The 21,867-nt window shown below is 40.4% G+C and overlaps 1 protein-coding gene across 1 annotated transcript in view; it reads left to right on the top strand.

Annotated features, from left to right (window-relative positions):
• Positions 1-21,867, top strand: part of LOC126187388 (autophagy-related protein 2 homolog A) — a 495,539-nt gene that overhangs the window by 16,463 nt on the left and 457,209 nt on the right. The window contains exons 2-3 of the mRNA XM_049928440.1: positions 2,969-3,137; positions 18,951-19,103. Of these exons, the coding sequence (XP_049784397.1) occupies positions 2,969-3,137; positions 18,951-19,103 (322 nt within the window). The remainder of the gene's footprint in view (positions 1-2,968; positions 3,138-18,950; positions 19,104-21,867) is intronic.

The following is a 21,867-nucleotide window of genomic DNA, read 5'->3' as shown; positions in this document are numbered from 1 at the left end:
GTACCAGGATGGTGTCATTCAATCTGTGACATTGCCATTGTTGCTGAACAACTTGTAATGCACCTTGCCCAAGTCTTAGCATCTGAAAGTAACCTTTAGCATCTGAAAGTAACCTTCTCACCATCCACCTCCATAAAAGATGAGCCGAGAGTATTTGCCTGTATTTTGATTCTCACTCCTCAGAAGCATACAATGACCCATGCAACTAATGATGTCCTAAGTTCTTGGGCACAATGCCATGACACTGCACCAAGCCCCTAATTGCATACATGATCAGGTTCTATATATTTACCTCTAGAATAAAAATGTCATAATTATGCACTTTTTAATCATACTGTACATATGGTGAACAGACAACTTATTTGGTCATGTGGACTAGGAACTTCTATCTACATTTCAGTGTTGTTTTCATGAGGATGTGTCTACCAACAACCACCTAATTTTCATGGCAGCACCTTTTTTTTTTTTTACTACTCAATATAGGTGGGGCTTTAGAGGTGACATCTTGGTTTTTATCTAAAATTTTTAATTTCATCAGCTCCTCCATGTTCAAGTAGATGTGGGTCTCACAGTCTTCCCCAAACACTAGAGAATGGGGTCTCAAATAGTTTCACTCTGCATGTAACACTTTTCCTACTATCAGTTAATGGCCATATAGTCTCACTTCCCTTTTATATTGATGACTTCTGCATCTATTACAGTTCTCCAAACCTAAGTATTGTAGAATGTCAATTTCAGAGTGCCATAAAGCAAGCCCAGTTTTGGGACCTCATCCATTTAGATTCACTGCTTTCAAAACATGAGTAATGTACTTCTGCATTGCTGAACTGTCCACCCACACCCGGACTTTCTTTACAGAATGAATTTTGCAAAGAAAGTCTGGTTGTGGGTGGACAGTCCAGCAATGCAGAAATGCATAATGGATTACTAATGGTAGGAGAAATATACGACTTTGTATGACTGACTTGCTATGCTAAGTTAGCACGGTTGCCTCATACACACCAGCTGAAACAGAACTGCATGACTAGTCTCAGTACACAATGCTGCATCAGCAACATTTCTTGAGGCACCAATCACACCACCCTTTTCAACTTTATAAGGTTCTAGTACTATCTTGCTTGTATTTTGGTATCCTGGCGTATGGGTTATCAGCCCCATTGGTGCTAAGTCTTTTAGAGACAGTACATCTCTGTGGGATCAGACTTGCAACTGGCACCTGTTGTACTTGCCCATAATTAGTCTCCTGACAGAACTGGGGATAACTCACTCACAAATTTGATGAGCCCAACTGTAACTAACTATGCTGTCCATTTATATAGTATCAATGACCATCAAAATAAACATATTCTCTTCCCAGATAAAATGTCGTTACCACTACAATAACACCCTCGATCTGCTGCCTCGATATCAGCCCGTCGTGTATCCATTTTCTCTTAACCGTTTATAACCTTTCTGAAACCTCTCACAAACACCCCGGTGGACTGACCCTTGCCAACTAATTCATCTGGCTCTATCCTTCATCCAAAAGGTGTGCTAGATCTGTGTATTCTACAATGACTGTTTCGTTTGATGGTGAATGAATTAGAGTTCAGAATTGATTTATGCATATGGATCGTGTATTGAAGACCAAATGGGCTGTGCTGTCACTCATATACAGGTGACAATGAACAACACAGTCTACCACAGGGATGTAGTGTATTTACTGCTCAGGTAGTAGTCGTTATATCGGCTCTTACATACATACAAATCTGCTCACATGAGTCTTTTCTAATTCACAGTGATTTTCTGAGCTGTGTACAAACCATAATTTGCTGCTACGCCTGCCGACACCCCCTAGTGCTGACCATTCATTTTCTGTTAGCCCCAAAACATCAAACTGTCAGTCATATTTCTCTGGAACCCTAGCCATGTCGGAATCTCAAGAAATGAACGAGCAGATCATTTGGCCATTGGCCGAGGAGACCAGAATTCGAACCTGACTCACAGAGGAGTGGTTCGCTGTAACTAGCACTAACATGCTACACGCCACAAAAGATTCTGCAACTTCATGGATGTCTGCAGGCAGAATGTTTGCTAGAGAATCCTCAGTTCTCTGCAGACTCCTCATCAGCCACACTAGACTGATGCATGAGTGCACTCCACCGTCCTGCAATTGTGCTGTCTCTCTGTCAGTGGCACACACTTTAATAGAGTGCACCACTTTTATAACAATGAGGAAAACACTAATGGCAGCTCACTCATTACACTCAATGTTAATCAGCTACATACCTTATTTACTGCTCCCATTTTATTACATGCTCCAGATGGCCTCTTGCTGTTTCCAATTGGCTTACTTCCTCTGTCTTACGGTATGTTACATTTCCCTTGTAGCTGGTTTCATACTTCCTTCTGCTTCTTCCATACCAGATGAATATCCTAGTGGTAATTTTCTTTTAACATCTCATTCCTTATAAAAGAATTGTACGGATTTCATGCTGTAAGGATGGAGAGGTTGATGAACTGGTAAGTAGGTTCCTTAAACCCATCAATCTGATCTAATCTAAATCAGTTAAGATACATGCCACATTGCTCCCTTTATGAAGGACTACTGGGAAGGATAATAAATTTAAATTTGAATAAGTAAAACCTATGGAGCAAATAGTAACTCATTTTTGCTGAAGGTTTCTATAAACTGCAAAAGATTAAGCTTGTAGCTGTGATCTACTGCTTTATCAGCTGCTGATTGAATGTTATGAATCATTCAGTTATGTCAGCAATTCTGCCCTTTCTTCTCATTTTTGAGTACTTTAATGTATTTGGCCTTGTTAATTAATTATGTAATATTGCTTTTTTGTCTAATTTTAATAAGAGGTGGAGGAGAGAGATGAGAGATTAGTTTCTGCTTTCATTTGCTTATTGGCTGTCACACCAAATTACCACATAACATTCTTATATCTTTATGACTGTGAATTACATCCTTGTTTTCTAGGCACTCAATGAACTGGGAGAGCAGCAGAACCTCCCAGTTGAATTTGTTGATGGCTTTGTGGAGCAAATGTCTGTTTCAATCCCATGGTCATCACTTCTCAGCAGTTCCAGCTACGTAGAAGTTTCTGGCTTGGTTCTGACAATTCAGCCAAAACAGCGTGCTGATTCTGGTAAATGGAATAGTTTCTAAAAGTTATTGAAGCTTATTATTTATTTTTATGATCTGCTTACTGTAATCTTAAGTGCAGAATGTTATGTACACAAATAAAATTTCCTTTGCCTGTTAGTGATGTATGAAAGTAGTTCAGCTTTTTTCCAGGTTACATGCCAATGACATTTCCTGCTTTAATGAGTAACAAAAGTGTGTATAATAGAGATATCACAATTACTTTTAGAGTTCTGTATCTCAACTGGTAAAAACAGAACCTTTGTAGGATCTGTCAGGAACAGGTAGAGGTATCAAGTTGAAATTTCTGTCACATATTAAAGTTTATGGTTCCTAGGTGGTGTGAAAGTTAAGCTTTTGAGTCAATGCTATTAAAAGTCTCAGCCATTTGTGTCAGATACAGTCTACTGCCGATTATTTGTGTGTGGATTATCCATTTTGCTGATTATTCGTGCATTAAAAGCAATGTGTGCGATGTTTTTCTCTGGCAGATAGCAGTAAATAACCGACCTGTGACACAAAGTGCCATTTCCATTGTTTAAATGACTGCTGTGGACAACAGAGTAAAAGTCTCAGCCTGTTCTGTGTAATCAAAAACAAACTCAGTCTCTGATATTAATCAGCATGTAAATGTCAACAAAGCAAGTTAAAAGAAATTTGTAAGACGACAGAGAAATTAAAGAAACGTGTTGACTTTAAAACAAAAATCAGAATTAATTGAAGGATTTGAGAGGGGGAAATTGCTGCAAAACTAATTGCAGATCAGCGTACTGGAATGCAGACTTTTCAAGACATTAAAAAGAATAAGCAGAAAATACAGGATTTTGTCAGGAAATGTGATTCTAGTTCTGGACCATTTGCACTAAAAAGCATGGTGATGAGATCTACATTTGATGAATTAGATGCTGCCCTTTTGCAATAAATTAGCTAGTGTCATTGTTTAAGGCACAATGTGTGACAAAATAGCTAATTTTTTTTCTAAGGCTCTAGGTTTAGAAGGAGAATTGAATGCCTCATTTGAATGGCTAACCAGATTCAACCAATGTCATGGGATTCAAAACTTCTGGGGCAAAGTTTGCGAACTAACCATGCAAAGAAAAGCATTTCTGAAGAAGAGAAATTTGTTAACTTCAACACACAGGTTTAAGTGTTAGGAAATATTTTCTGAAAGTATTTGCATGGAGCATAGCCATGTACGGATGTGAAACATGGACAATGAATAGTTTAGAAAAGAAGAGAATGGAAGCTTTTGAAATGTGGTGCTGCTGCAGAAGAATGCCAAAAATTAGCTGGATAGATCACATAAATAATGCAGAGGTACTGAGGGGAATTGGGGATAAAAGAAATTTATGGTGCAACCTGATTAGAAGAAGGAATCAGTTGGTAGGACACATTCTGAGACATCAAGGGATCACCAATTTTGTCTTGGAGGGAATTGTGGGGGGTAAAAATCCTAGAGGGAGACCAAGAGATGAATAACAGTAAGCAGATTCAGAAGTATGTAGATCACAGTCATTATTCAAAGATGAAGAGGCTTGCACAGGATAGAGTAGTGTGGAGAGCTGCATCAAACCAGTCTTTGGATTGAAGACCGCAGCTGTAGTAGTAGTAGTAGTAGTAGTAGTAGCAGCAGCAGCAGCAGCAGCAGCAGCAGTACAAACAACAACAATACAGTGCAAGGAGAGCGGCTAAGTTCAAATGTTGTGGCAGCTGATTCCTTCCTGGAAGAGTTCCAGAAATTTGTGGAAGAAGAGAATTTCACACCGGGCCAGATTTATAATGGAGATGAAAGTGGCCTGTATTGGAAATGTCTACCAACCAGAAGTCTTTGTTTCAAAGCAAAGTTCGTGCTGCTGGATACAAGTCATCTAAAGAATGCATTACAATTTTGTGTACTGCTAATGCTCTGGGAACAACAAAGTGAAACTAATAGTGATTGAAGAAGAAGAAGAAGAAGAAGAAGAAGAAAGAAACCAACATAGAATTCCAGGGTATCACATCGAAGGATAAAAAAAATCTTCTTAGTTTTCAATCCGCATCAATTTGAATAAAATTCTTGAGCTTTTGATGACTATCTTGACCATTGTTATCAGGAGTAAAACTACTGACTGGCTCCGGCCTGCAGTGGGACTGAGTACCATCATGTGGTGCAAGGGGCCAGCACCACATCTGAAACTGCTGCTCCTGTCTCCCTACAAGCATTTAGCATCCGTCGTTGCTTCCTTTTGACATCCAAAGTCCCCCCCCCTCCCAATGACCTACTCAGTGTATACACCTGGTCTCTGTTAAAAATTGTTGCAGCTCATTCTAATCTTAGCCACCTCTTTTATAATTGAATCCAAGTATGTTGATGCGTGAGCCAAGACTCTTTTGTTTTCAAACTGTATTTTGTGTCCTTTTCCCAGGCAGTGCTCGGCTATGGCCGACTTGTCAAGCTCCCTTTGTTTAATATGTCTTTTTTGCTTGGCACAATGCTCTCCAACTGTGCGAATTGTCTGACTTATATAGGTGGTGCCACACTTCGAGGGCCACCATAAATACCGGAAACACAAAGAGCTATATTGTCTCTAACGGTGCATAGCATATCTCGTATCTTGGGAGTGGAACAGAATACTGGTCTGAATGCATGTCTCTGCAGTACATGTCCTAACTTGCTGCTCGTTGCCCCACAGCATGGCAGAAAAGCCTCTGGCATGGCTTCTTCTGATGATTCACAAGACATCCTTCTACAGTGGCACCTGAAAGTGTTTGAAATGTCTCGTTTTGCTATAACAATTCTCTTTGAACATGTATCTCAAGTGCTGCAGTTCAGACTGTTGGTGGTTGTCATTAGAAATAACTTTTGCTCTGTGTGTTACGTGTTCAGGTCTGCTTTCTTTTGTACAGGATGGTGGAAACTATCATCATTCAAATATAGATCAGTGTGCGTTGGTGCCCTGTACACTAATCACCAAGTTGGCCTCCTGCCTTCCACTTAACTAAAACATCCATGAATAGCAGCTTGCCATCCTTCTCTGCCTCAATGGTAAATTTAACTTGGGATGGACACCATTCATGTGACTGATAAACTGTTACATTGTTTTATCATCGTGAGGCCATATCAGGAAGGTGTGATCGATGTACCTTAGGATGCAAGATGGATGCAACACTGCAGAGTTCAGAGCATGCTCCTCAAAGTGCTCCATGAAGAAATTCGTGAATACAGGAGACAGTGGTGAGCCTGTCGCTGTGCCACCCGCAATTTCATAATATCTGTTGCAGTACAAGAAGTGCATTGTTGATAGAACGTGAACAACTTGATGATTCCAGGTGGATATTATTGGGCCAAAAGATCCAGCAGCAAATTAAGACATGTACTGCAGAGACATGGATTGAGACCAGTGTTTCGATGTGCCTCCAAGATACGAGATATGCTGCACCCTGTGTAAGACGACATAGAGGCATATTAAACAAAGGTAGCTTGACAAGTTGGCCACATCTGAGCATTGCTTGAAAATTGGACACAAAATACAATTTGATAACTCGCAAGTGTTGGGTCAAGTGTAAACATACTGGCATTCCATTATAAGAGAGACTGCTGAGATTAGGATGAACAGCAACAATTTTAACAGACACCAGATGTACACACTGAGCAGGGTGCGGGAGCGGGCTTTGGATGTTGAAAGGAAGCAACGACGGATGCTCAGTGCTTGTAGGGAGGTGACAACACTGGCCCCTTGTGCCACCTGCGGCATTCGGTCTCAAAGCAAGCCAGAGCTGCTATGAGCTACCTAACTCACCTTCCACACATATGTCATTTTGCCCTCTCTGATTGACACTGATGGCTGTAATTGTGCTACATAAGCGCAACATATACCAGCCCTGGCAGTCAGTAGTTTTATGCCTGATGACGATGGCGGAGATATCAAAAGCTCGAGAATTTTACTCAAATTGATGTGGCTTGAGAACTGAGAAAAATGACGATGGCGGAGATAGCCATCAAAAGCTTGAGAATTTTACTCAATTTGATGTGGCTTGAAAACTGAGAAAACTTTATTCAGACATGCCTCCATGAAAGAATTACAGGTCACAGCTAAGGATATCGTGTGCATAGTTACGACCAAAAAGAAAAATGTATGGATCGTGAAATTTTCAAAACTGATTGCACACACATTTTGTACAAGTTTGGCAATTTTTAGAAGAGAGGATTGCCATAGTAGGCTTTTCTATTGCTTGGTAGCACCCGTTCACACCCTTATGAGAGAATTCTTGTATCTAATGATGGTCTCATCAAAATTAAGTTTTTACTTCCTAAAATGACTGTCATTATACATCTAATGGACCAAGATTTAGTTAAGTCAGTAAAACTGAGTTACTGGGCTGATCTACTGAAAATGGTAATTGATTAGGATGCTTTGGTGGTGTTCTGGAAGAAGTTGACAGTTCTAGATTCTATTCGTGGGATTTCTGACGTCTGGAGGAAGTCAAACCACACTCTCTAGTTCATTCAATGAGGAAAATTCTTTCAGATATAGAAGAAAGTGATATTCAAGGATTCACTGATGAAGAAATAACAGCCACACAAATAATGAATCTGGCAGTGGCTTTAATGCATCTGAAGATGGCAATGAAGAAACCTTGAAAGAGTGAGTGAAAATCAATGTATTTGAACCTGGCTTACATTGTATGAGCGACACACAGAACAGGACAGTAAATATGAAAGTGAGAACAAAGACTGTGACCCTGTCAGTTGTTGTACTGCCGTGCAATGTGCTGATACTCTTCTAGATTATATGGGCCAGGGGGGTTTCCGTATAATGACGTTATTGTTGCAAGAAAAATTTGAAGTGCCCTGTGATTAAGTCATCTCTTCTCTTAGAAGCACACCGTCAGACTATTTTAAGAAATAAGAAGGCCTGCAGTACCAATGTACAGAACTTAGGTAAACTTTTGAACAAAGAATACGTGTATAAGAAACTATCAGCCTCAATTGCAGTAACGAAACCAACCTTTACCTAGGTTTTAGCCCAACTAATTGAGCCTTCTTCAGAAGTTAAACCTGATTCTATAATATGTCTGTGAGGGCACGGCCTAGAAATTAAACTAAAACAGCCTGAATAGACGTAGTCACATTTTAAAAAATGCGGTACATAGGTACTAAGACACCACCAAGGCTTGACTTAAGCTCCGGCGAGCGCCTTGTCTCCATGGACGCCGTGCAGTGGGCCTCGGGAGCTCACGTGAAAAACACACACACAAACACACACACACACACACACACACACACACACACACACAAAAAAAGCAACTGCAGTCTCAGGCAACTGAAACTGGTGTGTGTGTGTGTGTGTGTGTGTGTGTGTGTGTGTGTGTGTGTGTGTGTGTGTGGTGACGAAGCTCTTAATGGCTGAAAGTTTTAATTGCGTGAGTCTTTTGTTGTGCCTATCTGCGACTCAGTATGTCTGCTATATGGTGAGTAGCAACTTTCCTTTTCATAATACTGTTTAATTCCATCCTGGATTTTCCATTGTTTGATTTTTGCACCAGTAATTGAATTTACATGGTCTCGTCTCCCCATCTGTAACCAGTACATTGCAGTCTGATGTCTGATGGTGATATCTGTAAGGTATATTCTGAGTAGCACAGCACATAACTGCACTGCACTATCACATAGGTGGTACCGAGTGCCCCTGATAGTCTGAGCAAGACACTTCTCTTTCCACCTGACTGATGCCTTTTTTGTAGCTAGGGTCAGTCTGTGCACCCATTTACTGGCTGTAATGCTTAGTACTGATCTGAAGATGGCGCACTGGTATGTTCGTTTAACTGGTAGAGGCAGTCTGTACTTGCTAGAATTTAGCCTCGCCATTTTGTGCTGTATTTTTTTCTGCATTGCCTGCTGTTAACTTTATGTTCATAGAAATTTAATTTTTCATCTCTGTGTACTCCAAGATAGGTGTCATGGTTGCTTGTTTGATGTTTTATGCCCCCGATCTTTACTGAGGATTTCCTTGTCAAAGATATCTTTAGTAGTATGTAGGTTGTTTTACTTTCAGATGTCGTGAATTTATTGTTGCTACACCATTGTGTGATAGCATGTCATGTTCCACTGGCAGTCTGTTCTAGTTGGTCTCATTGTTTGCAGAGATTATGACTAGTAATTCATCTATGTATACGACAACTCCATCTGTCCTATTTTCTCCATCCACTAAGTGCAGGAGGCTAGTTTGAAAACAAAAGAGTCTTGGTTCACGCATCAACATACTTGGATTCAATTATAAAAAAGGTGGCTAAGATTAGAATGAGCTGCAACAATTTTTAACAGAGACCAGGGGTATACACTGACAAGGTCATTGGGAGGGGGGGGGGGGGGGAGGACTTTGGATGTCGAAAGGAAGCACCGCAGGTAACCAGAGATTGTCAAATACCCCTGCAGTGTCTATCATTATGGCCATGGCATATTTGTTTGTTGTGTTCCTGACAATTTGCAGCACTTTGTTGATGGTGACATCTGTAGCTTTTCTGGTGCAGACTCAGACCCGTGTTTCTCGAAACTGCAGGTATCCAGCCCAACTGTAAGGTGTCATTCAAGCATGGTGCTAGAAATGATCAGTGTGCTAGTCTTTTGAGTGACGCTGAATGGATTATATCTGGCCCAAGTGCTTTTCTGCTCTCAAGTTCTGAGATTGCTAGCACAATTTCTTCTTGCGCACTAGGACAGGTAACGGTAGCAGTGTGATATGAGTAGTGTGCTTCTTCTCAGTGTGTGCCATGTTGGTGTTGGATGTCTGAGCCACTGCTGTCATCAGGGAGTAGTTTATACAGCAAGGATTTCGCTATATTTCTCATCCCCTCATCGTCTCGCCATCATCCTGCCTTAGCATTTCCAGAACCACTGGGGATTTTTTTTCTTTTGTAATAATATCTTGTCTGGTTTCCCCAACTGTTTCTTTTTTGTGTTATGAATCTGCATGTGTTGAATAATGTCTGTTTACATAAGTGTTTTGCTTGCCTATACGCATTCAGTCTTGAAACTTCCTGGCAGATTAAAACTGTGTGCCGGACCGAGACTCGAACTCGGAACCTTTGCCTTTCGCGGGCAAGTGCTCTACCAACTGAGCTACCCAAGCACGACTCACGCCCCATCCTCACAGCGTTACTTCTGCCAGTACCTCATCTTCTACCTTCCAAACTTTACAGAAGCTCTCCTGCGAACCTGGCAGAACTAGCACTCCTGAAAGGAAGGACATTCAGTCTTATTCATCTGTCTGTCCATTATGACTCGCTGGAATAGTTTTTGCTTATATCTGGATTTTTGTTTCAGTGTTGATAGTCCACCTGCCCTTGGTGTGGTTGTGTGTTTTGTATCAGATATCTTTTGTGTGCTCTTTTTTATTTCTGTCAGTATATGAACTTTGCAATCTATCCCTCTATGTTGTTCAGTTCATGTTCATATAGGGCTTACACTGATTTGACCCATTTTGCTTTGTGAAATGGTACGTGCCTGGTTGGTGTTGTGTCTGCCCTGTCTTGGCCATGTGTCAGAGTGAATGTTATTGCATTGTAGTTGCTGTGGGTTATGTTATCATGTACTTAAGTCTTTTATGTGTGTGACAGCATCATCATGTGTGAGCGTAATGTTGATGTTGTGTGTTCCGTCATGTCTCGTGTAGTTTGGTGTTTGTCCTATATTTATATTTACTACATGAAGTTATGATCCGTGTATTGTGTCATCGTTGACCCTTCTCCTATCATCAGTTCTGTCTGAATTCCATAGGGCAGACCTGGAATTGGTGTCTGCACTTATGACTAATTGCCTGCCTATTGCATAGGTGGTTGTATCTTAAAGTGAATTTGCATAAGATTCTATCCTGTGGCTATATTGTGCATATACGAAGGCAGTCACCCTAATATCCTTACAGTGTTTCACTTACAGCTTGATAAGATGTTGACTGCAAACAGCTTTTATGCCTTTACTAGTTTAGCACCTGCTGCTTCGCTCGCGTAGATTGTGTGGTCCGCACAGATTTTTTGTTTTTCTTTAATCAAATTTGTATGTTGTTTCATCCATTGCTGGTGTGTAAACCTAAAACTCTAAAAAAAGGTTAGTGTCCCTTCACATGGCTGCCAGTCTTTACATAATTAACCCTTTAACTGCTCTGGGCGTGGTAACGTGCGTGCCTTTGTACCTGTCCCTGTGTGCTCTGAACTGGTGGTGCACGTAAACGCATTCAGAGCACACAGGGACAGGTACAGAGGTGCGCGTGTTAACATGTCCACAGCAATTAATGGTTTAAAATGACCCAACTGGTTTAATTTAATTTTGTATAGTGAGTTATAAAAAGAAAGAGGTAGCCAGTTATGTGGTTCTGTAGTCATTACGCCAATCTTACTCCTGGTACCGAGTTCTTCCATCTCAAACCGATATTGCTGTTGATGGAATTGCACTTACTCATGGTTTCTATTTTGTTATAAGTAGAGACCGGATTATATGCATTTGCATATTTGCCCCCTTTTCACCAGTTTTTGCATATGAGGGTGATTTGAAAAGTTCTTGGAATGGAACAGAAAAAAAACCTTACATAACTGAAACTTTTTTTATTTTTCAATGTAGTATCCTTGTAGATTAATGCACTAGGTCCATTGATGTTTCAGTGCCTTGATCCCATCTCGAAAATGAGTTTCCTCCAGGCCTGCAATATAATTGTCAACTCTGGCTATCAATTCTTTGTTTGAAGTAAATCTTCGTCCACCAAGAAAAATTTTCAGTTTTGGGAAGAGGTGGAAGTCTGACGGAGACATACCAAGTGAATGAGGCGGGTGTCGCAACAATTCATACCTTAGTTCGTTTAATTTTGCCATGGCGGCAGCACATGTGCGAGTGTGTATCAAGATTCACGGCACCCATTTTGCAGATAATTTTTTTATTTCTAATTCTTCAGTTAAAATGTGATATACCCTTTCAGATGACATCTGGCAAGTGTAAGCAATTTCCCGTGCTTATAGTCACACGTTCATTGTTTCAGTTTAGCTTTCCATTCAATTATACACAGTTGAACATGTTTACGATGTGTAGTGTGAAACGTATTGTGCGCTATGCTGCCCCCCCCCCCCCCCCCCCAAAAAAAAAAAAAAAAAAAAAAAAAAGAAGGAAGGAAAAAAAAAAGAAACGTTTCGTGGGTAGCTGACCATCCTGAAACATTTACGTGTGACGGAATTGTTTTATACTGTCGAGTTTGAAAGAAAAATGTTTCATGGAAAAAAAGTTTCAAATATAGACCAGCATGTCAAGCAAGTCTTCATGTTGAAGGAATACAGAAGAAAGGACCATGAAAACAGCTTCTGATAACAGCAAGATGCAATAGTAGGAATTTGTCCAAAGGTAACCAAAACAGTCGGTTTAACAGGGATCTTTGTGAAGCATTCATTGCAAGCATTAAAGGCTTCCTGTGCAAGTATTGCTTAAATCAAAATATATGAGATGAATCAACATTGCATAAAAATTACATACTGACAATTTACATAAATGTTCTGCAAGGAATACACAATGAACTCAAGGACAGCATTATCAGGATTCCTGTTGATGAAACTACAGAGACTTGTGGCCGTTACATTGTAAATTTAATTGTTGGTGCTTTAAAAGAAGAGCGTTCTTCTTCCTATTTAGTGGTGTGCAAAGCACTTGAAAAAGTAAATCAATCTATGCTCGCCAGATTTGTGAATGAGGGTATTACAAAAATATTTCCAGAATTTTCTGCAGGTGAAAGGGTATTGGTGTTTATTTCAGATGCTGCTCCCTATATGATCACAGCAGGAAAACTCCTCCGAGCATTTTTTATCTCAATTTGATTTATGTGACATGCATTGCTCATGGAGTAAATCACCTTGCTGAAGAAGTAAGTTCAACGTTTGTGAATGTAAATAAACTGATTTCCCCCACAAAGAAAGTGTTTCTAAAGGCTTCTGCTCGTATCAAGACCTACAAAGAAAAACTACCAAATGTGCCTTTACGTCCCGAACCAGTGGTAACTCATTGGAGTACGTGGGTCGAAGCTATGTTGTTTTACGTTGAACATTTCGAGGCCATTAGAGGCATAGCAAACAACTTTGGTAGTGCAGAGTCTTTGCAGTTTGCCAGTGCAAGAAAGGTTTTAAGGATTCCAGTATTAAAAACGACATTGCTGTGATTAGCACTCATTTTTTCCATATACCTGCAAGTATTGAAACTCAAGGTTTGGTGTTGAATGAATCTGTTCAGTTTATGAATAAAATTATTCTAGTGAACTCCTCATTGCCAGAGGTATCCCCTAGAAAACTTAAAGAAAAGTTTGAAAACATTTTAAGCAATAAACCAGACTTTGAACCCTTTTGCCAAATTGAAAGTTTTATTAATGAGATGGGCAAACTTTTACCAGAAACAATAAGTGCCAACATAGCATCCATATTCAAATTCTGCCCAGTTACCTCAGTTGATGTAGAATGCTCCTTTTCTGCTAATAGAAATGTTTTGAGAGATCGAAGACACAGTCTTACTACCGAACATTTGGAACAGTACTTGGTTGTTTATGTTTACAATAGTCTTACTACCGAACATTTGGAACAGTACTTTGTTGTTTATGTTTACAATAGTAGAAAAATGTAAATGATGCTTTGGTCCAATATTATTAATTAAAAGTTAATGCTGTTCAAAAAAAAATCATGATTGTATGTTGTTTTTTAATATATTTTGGAGTCTTTGAGCGTACCCCTCTGTGTTCGATATATCTCGAAGTTGGTCCAGTACATATCAATTATTTTGCTGCGACTCACTCACATCATGTCCGCTTGTTACCGAAAACAATAGCAAAGAAGGAACATTTCTTGAAACATGGCATGTGTCCCCATTTTGCAGATTTCAATAATCCCAGACAGGCCTCTTTCCTAACCTCTACCAGAAAGTATTCAAAAAATTATATCAGCATTCTAAATTTTTCGCGTGCCCGGTGCTGCTCCTCATAACTGATAGTCACACGTTCGAATTTGACTTGTAATGCTTGCAGTAACTACCATGTTATTTTGTTATTTGATCTTGCATGTTTTGACACTTCTCATACATTTTTAAGCATTTTTCATGCATGTTTTAAGGTTTGTATGATGTGTAAATCCGGCCCCAAGTTACAAGTAATGAGTAGTTTGCATAGTAATTACAACAAAAATAAATTTATAAATGTATGTTAGACCATCAAAAAATTAATGTAGTAAAGATTCGTTTCTTTTTCTATATGATTCTGACAAAGCCTATTTGTTGTGGTGACTGCTAAAGAGCTTTGTTTGATTTAGTTCACAAATTAAAATACCTTGTAAATTTCTCACACTTGTTAAGGGTGTAGAAGCATGATCTTTTCTGAATGTACTTTTGGCCAAAAAGCAATTTTGCTTTCATAATGAAATCTCTTCATAAAACTTTTCATCCCCTATTTGAACCTCTAAGGGATTAAATTTCCAAAAACCCTGAAACATCTATTTTTCATTTCTAACCGAGAAGACAAATGCCAATTTGATAGATGTAACTTTAAAAATGCTTTAGTAGTTCACTAATAATGATTTATTTTCTAAAAAGAGTTTCACCCACTTTTTCACCCCCTTGTTGTTGTTGTTGTTGTTGTTGTTGTTGTTGTTGTTGTCTTCAGTCCTGAGACTGGTTTGATGCAGCTCTCCATGCTACTCTATCTATCTAACCGGGTATCTCTGGCTCACTTTTTGTTGACAATTTTGCTACCTATTGCAGTTCTCCATGGACCTGTCTCACTGAGCAACGTCTTCAGTGGTGTCTTGATCGTCTTTACCTCTTGGAGCATCGACAATGTCTTTTGCTTTTCCACTGACAAAACCATCTGTATGAATTTCTGGTTATGCAAGTGGTTTCTCCCATTATCTTTACGTCTTGGGCCTGTTGCCCTTCTGTTTGTTGCAACTACAAAATTCTTAGGGCTCATGCTAAATAGTAAACTCTCTTGGTCCTCCCATGTATCTTACCTGGCATCTCACTGTACATGGTTCCTCAATGTCCGACATGTCCTCAATGGTACTTCCTGGGGTGTCGATCGAACCTTCCTCCTCAATTTGTACCGGTCCCTTGTCCGTTCGAAACACAATTATGGGTGCTTTGTATATGCATCTGCTCGCCCATCCCTCTTACGCCATGTCAATACTATCAACCATCATGGCATCTGTTTGGCTACGGGCACCTTTTACACCAGCCCGCTTGAGAGTCTTTATGCTGAAGCTGCTGAACTACCCCTGTCCTACTGCCATGACTTTCTTTTCAGCAGGTATGCGTGCTGTTTGTCTGCCATGCGTGGCCACCCATCCTCTACCTCCTTCTTTGATGATTCCTTTGATCATCAGTATGGGGCTCATCCTTCATGTCTGTTACCTCCTGGAGTCCACTTTCAGCACTTGCTACAATGGCTTGACTTCACACTACCTGCAGCTTTCCAGCTGGGTGTGAATCCTTCACCAGCTTGGCTTCGTGAAGCGTCCAATGTTAACATTAGCCTTCATTCTCTTCCTAAGGGCACTACTCCAGCCTCAGTCTGTCACCCTCAGTTTCTCATGGAACCTGGCAATAGTACCTTTGTATACACTGATGGCTCTCGGACTAACTGTGGGGTTGGGTGCGCCTTCATCATTGGCACTGGTGTCTGTCAATATCAGCTTCTGGCACACACCTCAGTATTTACAGCCGAGCTTTTCACCTTGTATCAGGCCACAGAGTACATCCAGTGACACAGCCTTTTCAATTGTGTCCTCTGCTCATACTCACTCAGTGCCCTTCTGTGTCTGTGTGCACTATACATCGCCCATCCCATAGTGCAGCGGGTCCAGGAAACTGTCAACTGCTCACTCTTGGTGGAGCCAGTGTGATGTTTCTGTGGGTTCCTGGTCATGTCGGTCTGCCAGGAAATGAGGCTGCTGATGCTGCTGCCAAAGCAGCTGTCCTCATACCTCAGCCCACGAGTACCTATATTCCCTCCAATGATCTCTAAGTTGCCATCTGTCAGGAGGTGGTATCCCTTTGACATCGCCAATGGTCCTCCCTTCACAGGAAGAAGCTCCTGCTTATTAAGCCTCTCCCAGGTGCTTGGATGACCTGCTCTCAGCCCTCCTGCCAGGAGGAGATTATTTTAGCTCGGCTGCATATTGGGCACTGCCTTTCTAGCCATCGTCATTTGCTAAGTGGCATTACACTGCCACTTTGTACACATTGTGCCCGAGTTTTAACTGTCCACCACTTCCTGATGGAATGTCCATATTTTTTACCTTTTACGTTCCCATTTGAGTTTGCCATCTGAGTTATCTGCCGTTTTAGCAAATGACGTGTGGGCTGTCGACCCTGTCTTACTTTTTATCCACCAAAGCAATATGGTGAAGGCCATTTAATTTTTAGTTTGGGACCTCTGTTTCAGTATGGTGTCTTTTTTAGTCCTTTTTTCACCTGCCTGTTTTTAGTTGTCTTCTATTATGTCAATTGGGACTGACATATCATTTTTTAACTCCTCTCTGTCTTCGTGTTCTGTAGTTTTGACTTGGGCACGTATGACTCCAGTTGTTTTTGTGCCCTAAAGCCAAACAAAACAAAACAAAAAAAACAAGCAAAACTGAAAATGCTGCTGCTCCACTCTAAGATTTGTCTGGTCTCACCACAGGTACCCCTCCACAGCCTGATTACTGCTTCACAGTGTATTTATTTCCTCATGAAGACTGTTGTAAACAATCTACTGCATTTCAAAAGGAACAATGATGTACATAATTACAATACCAGTAGGAAAAAATGGCATTCATTACGCCACATTAAGGTTGTCTTTAGCAAAAAAAGGGGTGCACAGTGCTGCAGCTGAAATTTTTGACAACTTAGCCAGTGACATAAAATGTCCGACAAATAGCAAAGCAAAATTTGAAAACAAATTGAAAAAGTTTCACCTTAACAACTCCTATGTCATAGAAGAATTTCTACTACTGTGATATGTAAAATGTGGAGGATAGGAATTACTAAGTCAAATCTGTTTTTTTTTTTTTTTTTTTTTTTTTTTTTTTTTTTTTTTTTTTTTTTTTAGGCACTTACAAATGCTCAGCATGTAGCCGAATGTATAAATTAATTTGTGATGTGAATGTAAAATGACTCATTCCACATCATTGATTTATCATGCAAATAACCCATGGAACATGCAACTAACTAACTAAACTAACTGTGGTTGTATCTATGGTATGGCTATTAGTATCACTGAGGCATGCAAGCCATCCCGACTCTGCAAGGTCTGTGGTTCGTGGGGGAGGGGATGGGAATATTTGGACTGTTGTTTGCAATGTAGAATTGCTGGACACCGTGATGTAGGTTGGGTGCACAGTGCAGTTAATAGTATCTTTGACTGAGCAACCAAATGTAATTTCAGAGCTTTTCTGACAGTTGAGACACAGAATTTGTAGGTTTTGAACAAATACAATGTTAACCAAGAGGAACCAATCCACATCAGGGTCAGTATCTACTCTTAACAGCATGGTGAAATGAAGCAGTTGGCGGCATGACAATTGTCTGTCTAACATGCATCTGCCATGGGAGTTACAGATCTTGAGGAAATGTGTTGGCAGAGTTGAGCAGTTGTTATACATACCAGACATCATCATCATCATGTGTCCCACTCACAATAATGCAAAGATGGCCCATTCATTGTATGAATCCTGCCATTGATGTTATAATGATTTTTGTTGCAAATTAATATGAAGGGGAATTGGTAGCTACAAAATAAAAAGAATGATGGAGGGAGACAGTTTCATGGTGGTTAGGTTCTAATGGTGGGACGCATCTGTTAGGTGGATATGTAGATGTACTGAGCTTCTCATCCTTATTATTGACAAGGAGATTTCTGTTAACACCCAAAGGTACTGGAATGAATTACTGCAACTGCATGTATGACTGAATGAGGTGCAGTTTGGTCCCAAACTGTAATTGATGGACAATTATGTCTATCCACATTGAGCTCTTGTGATGGATGAATACACACTACATCCACTGACCAATGAGATGTCCATATCTAAATCCTGTTGAGAATGTCTGCAAAAACTGTAGCCTCCTAGCTCATCTTGCCTCCACACAGCTGTTTCTCAGGAATGGTATTGACTTTGAATAGAACTCTTGAGCCATATCACAGAGCAAATATATGTGGCAGCTAAAAAACAACCCATTATTGATGTTGTTTATAAGACTTCAGGTGTCTGCTTAGCACACAATGTGAAAGCTATTAGATTATAATAAATTATATGAAATTTTTCCAAAGCACTACTTTACTGCAATATATTTTTCACATTTTGAACCTATTGCAACAACTGTAGTGACACAACTCTTTTGATGAGGTGAAGTTATTGTTCTTGTAAGTACATATGAAGTGTGGAAAGGACATGAAGCAGTTTTGTGTGTTGAATGTTACGTTGCTTGGTGAAGAAACAGATTCACAATTCAACATTTTTGGTAGCCTGATTGTGAACGTAGCATTACACATTTCTATTGAAGAAAGTGAAACTTGTTGCTGCTAGAAAATTTAAATAGTGATAAGAATATAGTAATGGGCAAAGGCATGTAACAAGTTGTGCTTTATCCGAAAGGACAGACTTATCAGTGTATCAGCATACTCTGTTTTTGTTTTTTAAAACTCGTCTTTGTTTTCCTGCAATGATGTAAACATCATTCAATGCTAAATTAATGGTGTTTATATCATTGAGATGTATGATGTGATAGATGTATATGGTATAGCTTTAGAGAAGTGAAAAATATTTACTTGGAACTTTTTAAATTAATTTGTAGGTACGTCCATGTTCGAATCAATGTGGAGCAGCATGACAAGCAGCATGCAGTTAGCTGAAGAATGTCTGAAACAAGCGTCTCCAGATGGAAAAAGTACAGATGAAGCTCAACCACTTGAAGGGCTGGAACTGTTCGCTCAGACAATTGATTCAAGTAAGTTCGCTATCACGTAAAGCTTACAGGCAAATTAAAATGCAATCTCATTACTTTTACTATTCTTTCATGAAAAGATGAGACATTTTTCTTCTAGGAAGTAGAAATTATGAAACAAAGACAACCCTTAATCAAAAGTGCAAGGATACCTTTAACGTCTCACTTCTAAGTGTAAAAGAAGGTTCACAGCTGTTCAGTGTATTGTAATAGTTGAGAACAAATAGAATGAGAAAGCAAGCCAGATTAGTTACTGATTGCAGTTCAGTTAGAAACGTTTCAGTTTGTCAAAATCTTTAGTTGAAGGCTCATTGTAAGGCCAACTTGCAGTCGGGCAATGGCTATTTTGTGTAGGAGAAGGTAATCAAGGTAATTGATAGCAGTCTTTTGAAAATATGACCACAAAAAAACTGATTATCTGTTCTTCTCTAATGCCATTTTGGGGTACTCAAGTAGTGAAAGAGATTTCTTGTGAAAATTAATGAGCAGCAAATGTAACATTCGTCTGAGAGTTTCTGGCCATCAAATGAGTTATTTCCTTGTGGTAAGATTGCTGACATATAACACTCATTGATAACTTCCTGGCAGATTAAAACTGTGTGCTCGATCGAGACTCGAATTCGGGACCTTTGCCTTTCGCGGGCAAGGGTTCTACCATCTGAGTTACCAAAGCATGACTCATGCCCGATACTCACAGCTTTACTTCCGCCAGTATCTCGTCTCCTACCTTCCAAACTTTACAGAAGCTCTCCTGCGAACCTTGCAGAACTAGCACTCCTGAAAGAAAGGATACTGCAGAGACATGGCTTAGCCACAGCCTGGGGGATGTTTGCAGAATGAGATTTTCTCTCTGCAGCAGAGTGTGCGCTGATATGAAACTTCCTGGCAGATTAAAACTGTGTGCCCGACCGAGACTCGAACTGGGGACCTTTGCCTTTCGCGAAAGGCGCACACTCCGCTGCAGAGTGAAATCTCATTCTGGAAACTCATTGAAAAACCAAATTGTTATGACCACTGCCTACTGCAAGATTGAATGCTGCCTAATGGGGCTTTGGGGACATGATGCAGTAAGGAAATTATATGAGTAGAGCAAACGCAAATGAGACATCCTTCTAGTGACAATGCAAGTCCAAATGGAGAAGTATGCTGACATGAAGAACTCTGACAAAGTGCAGATTGTTATGACCCATTGCCTGAGAATGAGCATCTCAGAAAAAAAAAGCTGATCACCTATTTGCTGGCTACTGATGTTACCATTTATGGAAATGGTTGGAGGACAGTGAAACATCAAGGAGATGACAGGGTGTTTGATACCCACTATTCATCACAGAATGTGGAGGTTGGATTGTTTTCAGTTCTTAAAGCAGGAGTGATGCGATCTGTGGCAGAGTACAGTGCAGGTACGATTTTTCAGAAGAACTGTTCAGTATACACTGTCAACTCTGGGTTTTCACAGCAGATAAACCCTGTGTGTTTCTGTGTTGACCCAGTAACATCGTCAATTACGATTGCATTGGGTGTGGGGTCATAAAGATTGGCCTGTAGATGAAAGGAAATGTGTCGCCTGGTTGGGTGAACTACATTTATTGTTGTAGCAGATCAGTGGTCATGTTGGTGTGTGCTGTCATCCAGGTGAATGGCTGCTTGACACGTCCACCACTCCACAGATGCAGGCTTGTAGGACAATATTATGCTGTGAGGTACTCTCTCCTGTGCTTCCATAAGACCTGCTGGAAGGCATCATGAAGCTGCGGACCAAAAAATAAACTCTGTCTAAATAGGCCTTGGAAAGCCCAATCGTACCGACTGACTGCTGTGTCATCCTCAGCTGATAGGCATCACTGGATGTGGATATGGAGGGGCACGTGGTCGGCACATTGCTGTCCCAGCTGTTCTCAGTATTTGTCACTGAAGCTGCTACTTCTCTGTCAAGTAGTTCCTCAATTTGCCTCACAAGGGCTGAGTGTATGGTGCTTGCCAACAACACTTGATAGACCTGGACGGTCACCCATCCGAGTGCTAGCCGTGCCTGAGAGCACTTACCTTCGGTGATCTGACAGGAACCTTTGTTAGCACTGCAGCACTGCCTTTGGTGAAGCTGCGGACTATGTGAACATTATTATGGGCCATGTGTATCCCTTCATACTTGATTTCTACCCTCACAGTGATGCCATCTTTCAGCACAGGATAACTGTCTGTGTCACAAAGCCATGAAAGTTGCTTGATTGGAACTCACTGGAACACAACTGGGACACTGTAGGGCATCAGCTCTACTTCCTGAGACCACCGGCCCATTATTTATGGCAATTATGTAATCTATGCATAGACATCTGGTGCCAGATACCACTGGAAGCTTACCGAGGACTTCTCAGATGTTGACGATACAGAATCATTGCTGTATTGTGTTTGAAAGATGGACCAACACGTTATTAAGGAGATGCTCGTAATGTTTTGGCTCGTCAGTGTATTTATTAAAACTGGATGTAAACTCATGTTCCTGTCATAATTTGGAGCATCACATTTAACTCTGGCATATAGCAAGTACTTTGGAACACCACATTGCAAACTGATCTTTCGTTGGCAGTTTCATGATCACCTCACTCACTTCATTATGTCATCTCTGGTGAAACTGTTTTTGATGTGACTGAACCATAGGGTTGGGCAATAGGTCCAGAGGGGAGGTGCTTTGCTCCTGGATGCCACAGCGTGGCCTTAACTACTGCTAGCATGTAACAGTTGAACTATGCACTCTATCATTAGAACAGCT

This window comes from Schistocerca cancellata, chromosome 5 (genome assembly GCF_023864275.1).
Source record: "Schistocerca cancellata isolate TAMUIC-IGC-003103 chromosome 5, iqSchCanc2.1, whole genome shotgun sequence".
Taxonomy (NCBI): Eukaryota; Metazoa; Arthropoda; class Insecta; order Orthoptera; family Acrididae; genus Schistocerca; species Schistocerca cancellata.
Note: the sequence above shows the minus strand (reverse complement) of the source record. Positions and strands in the feature narration are given on the sequence as shown.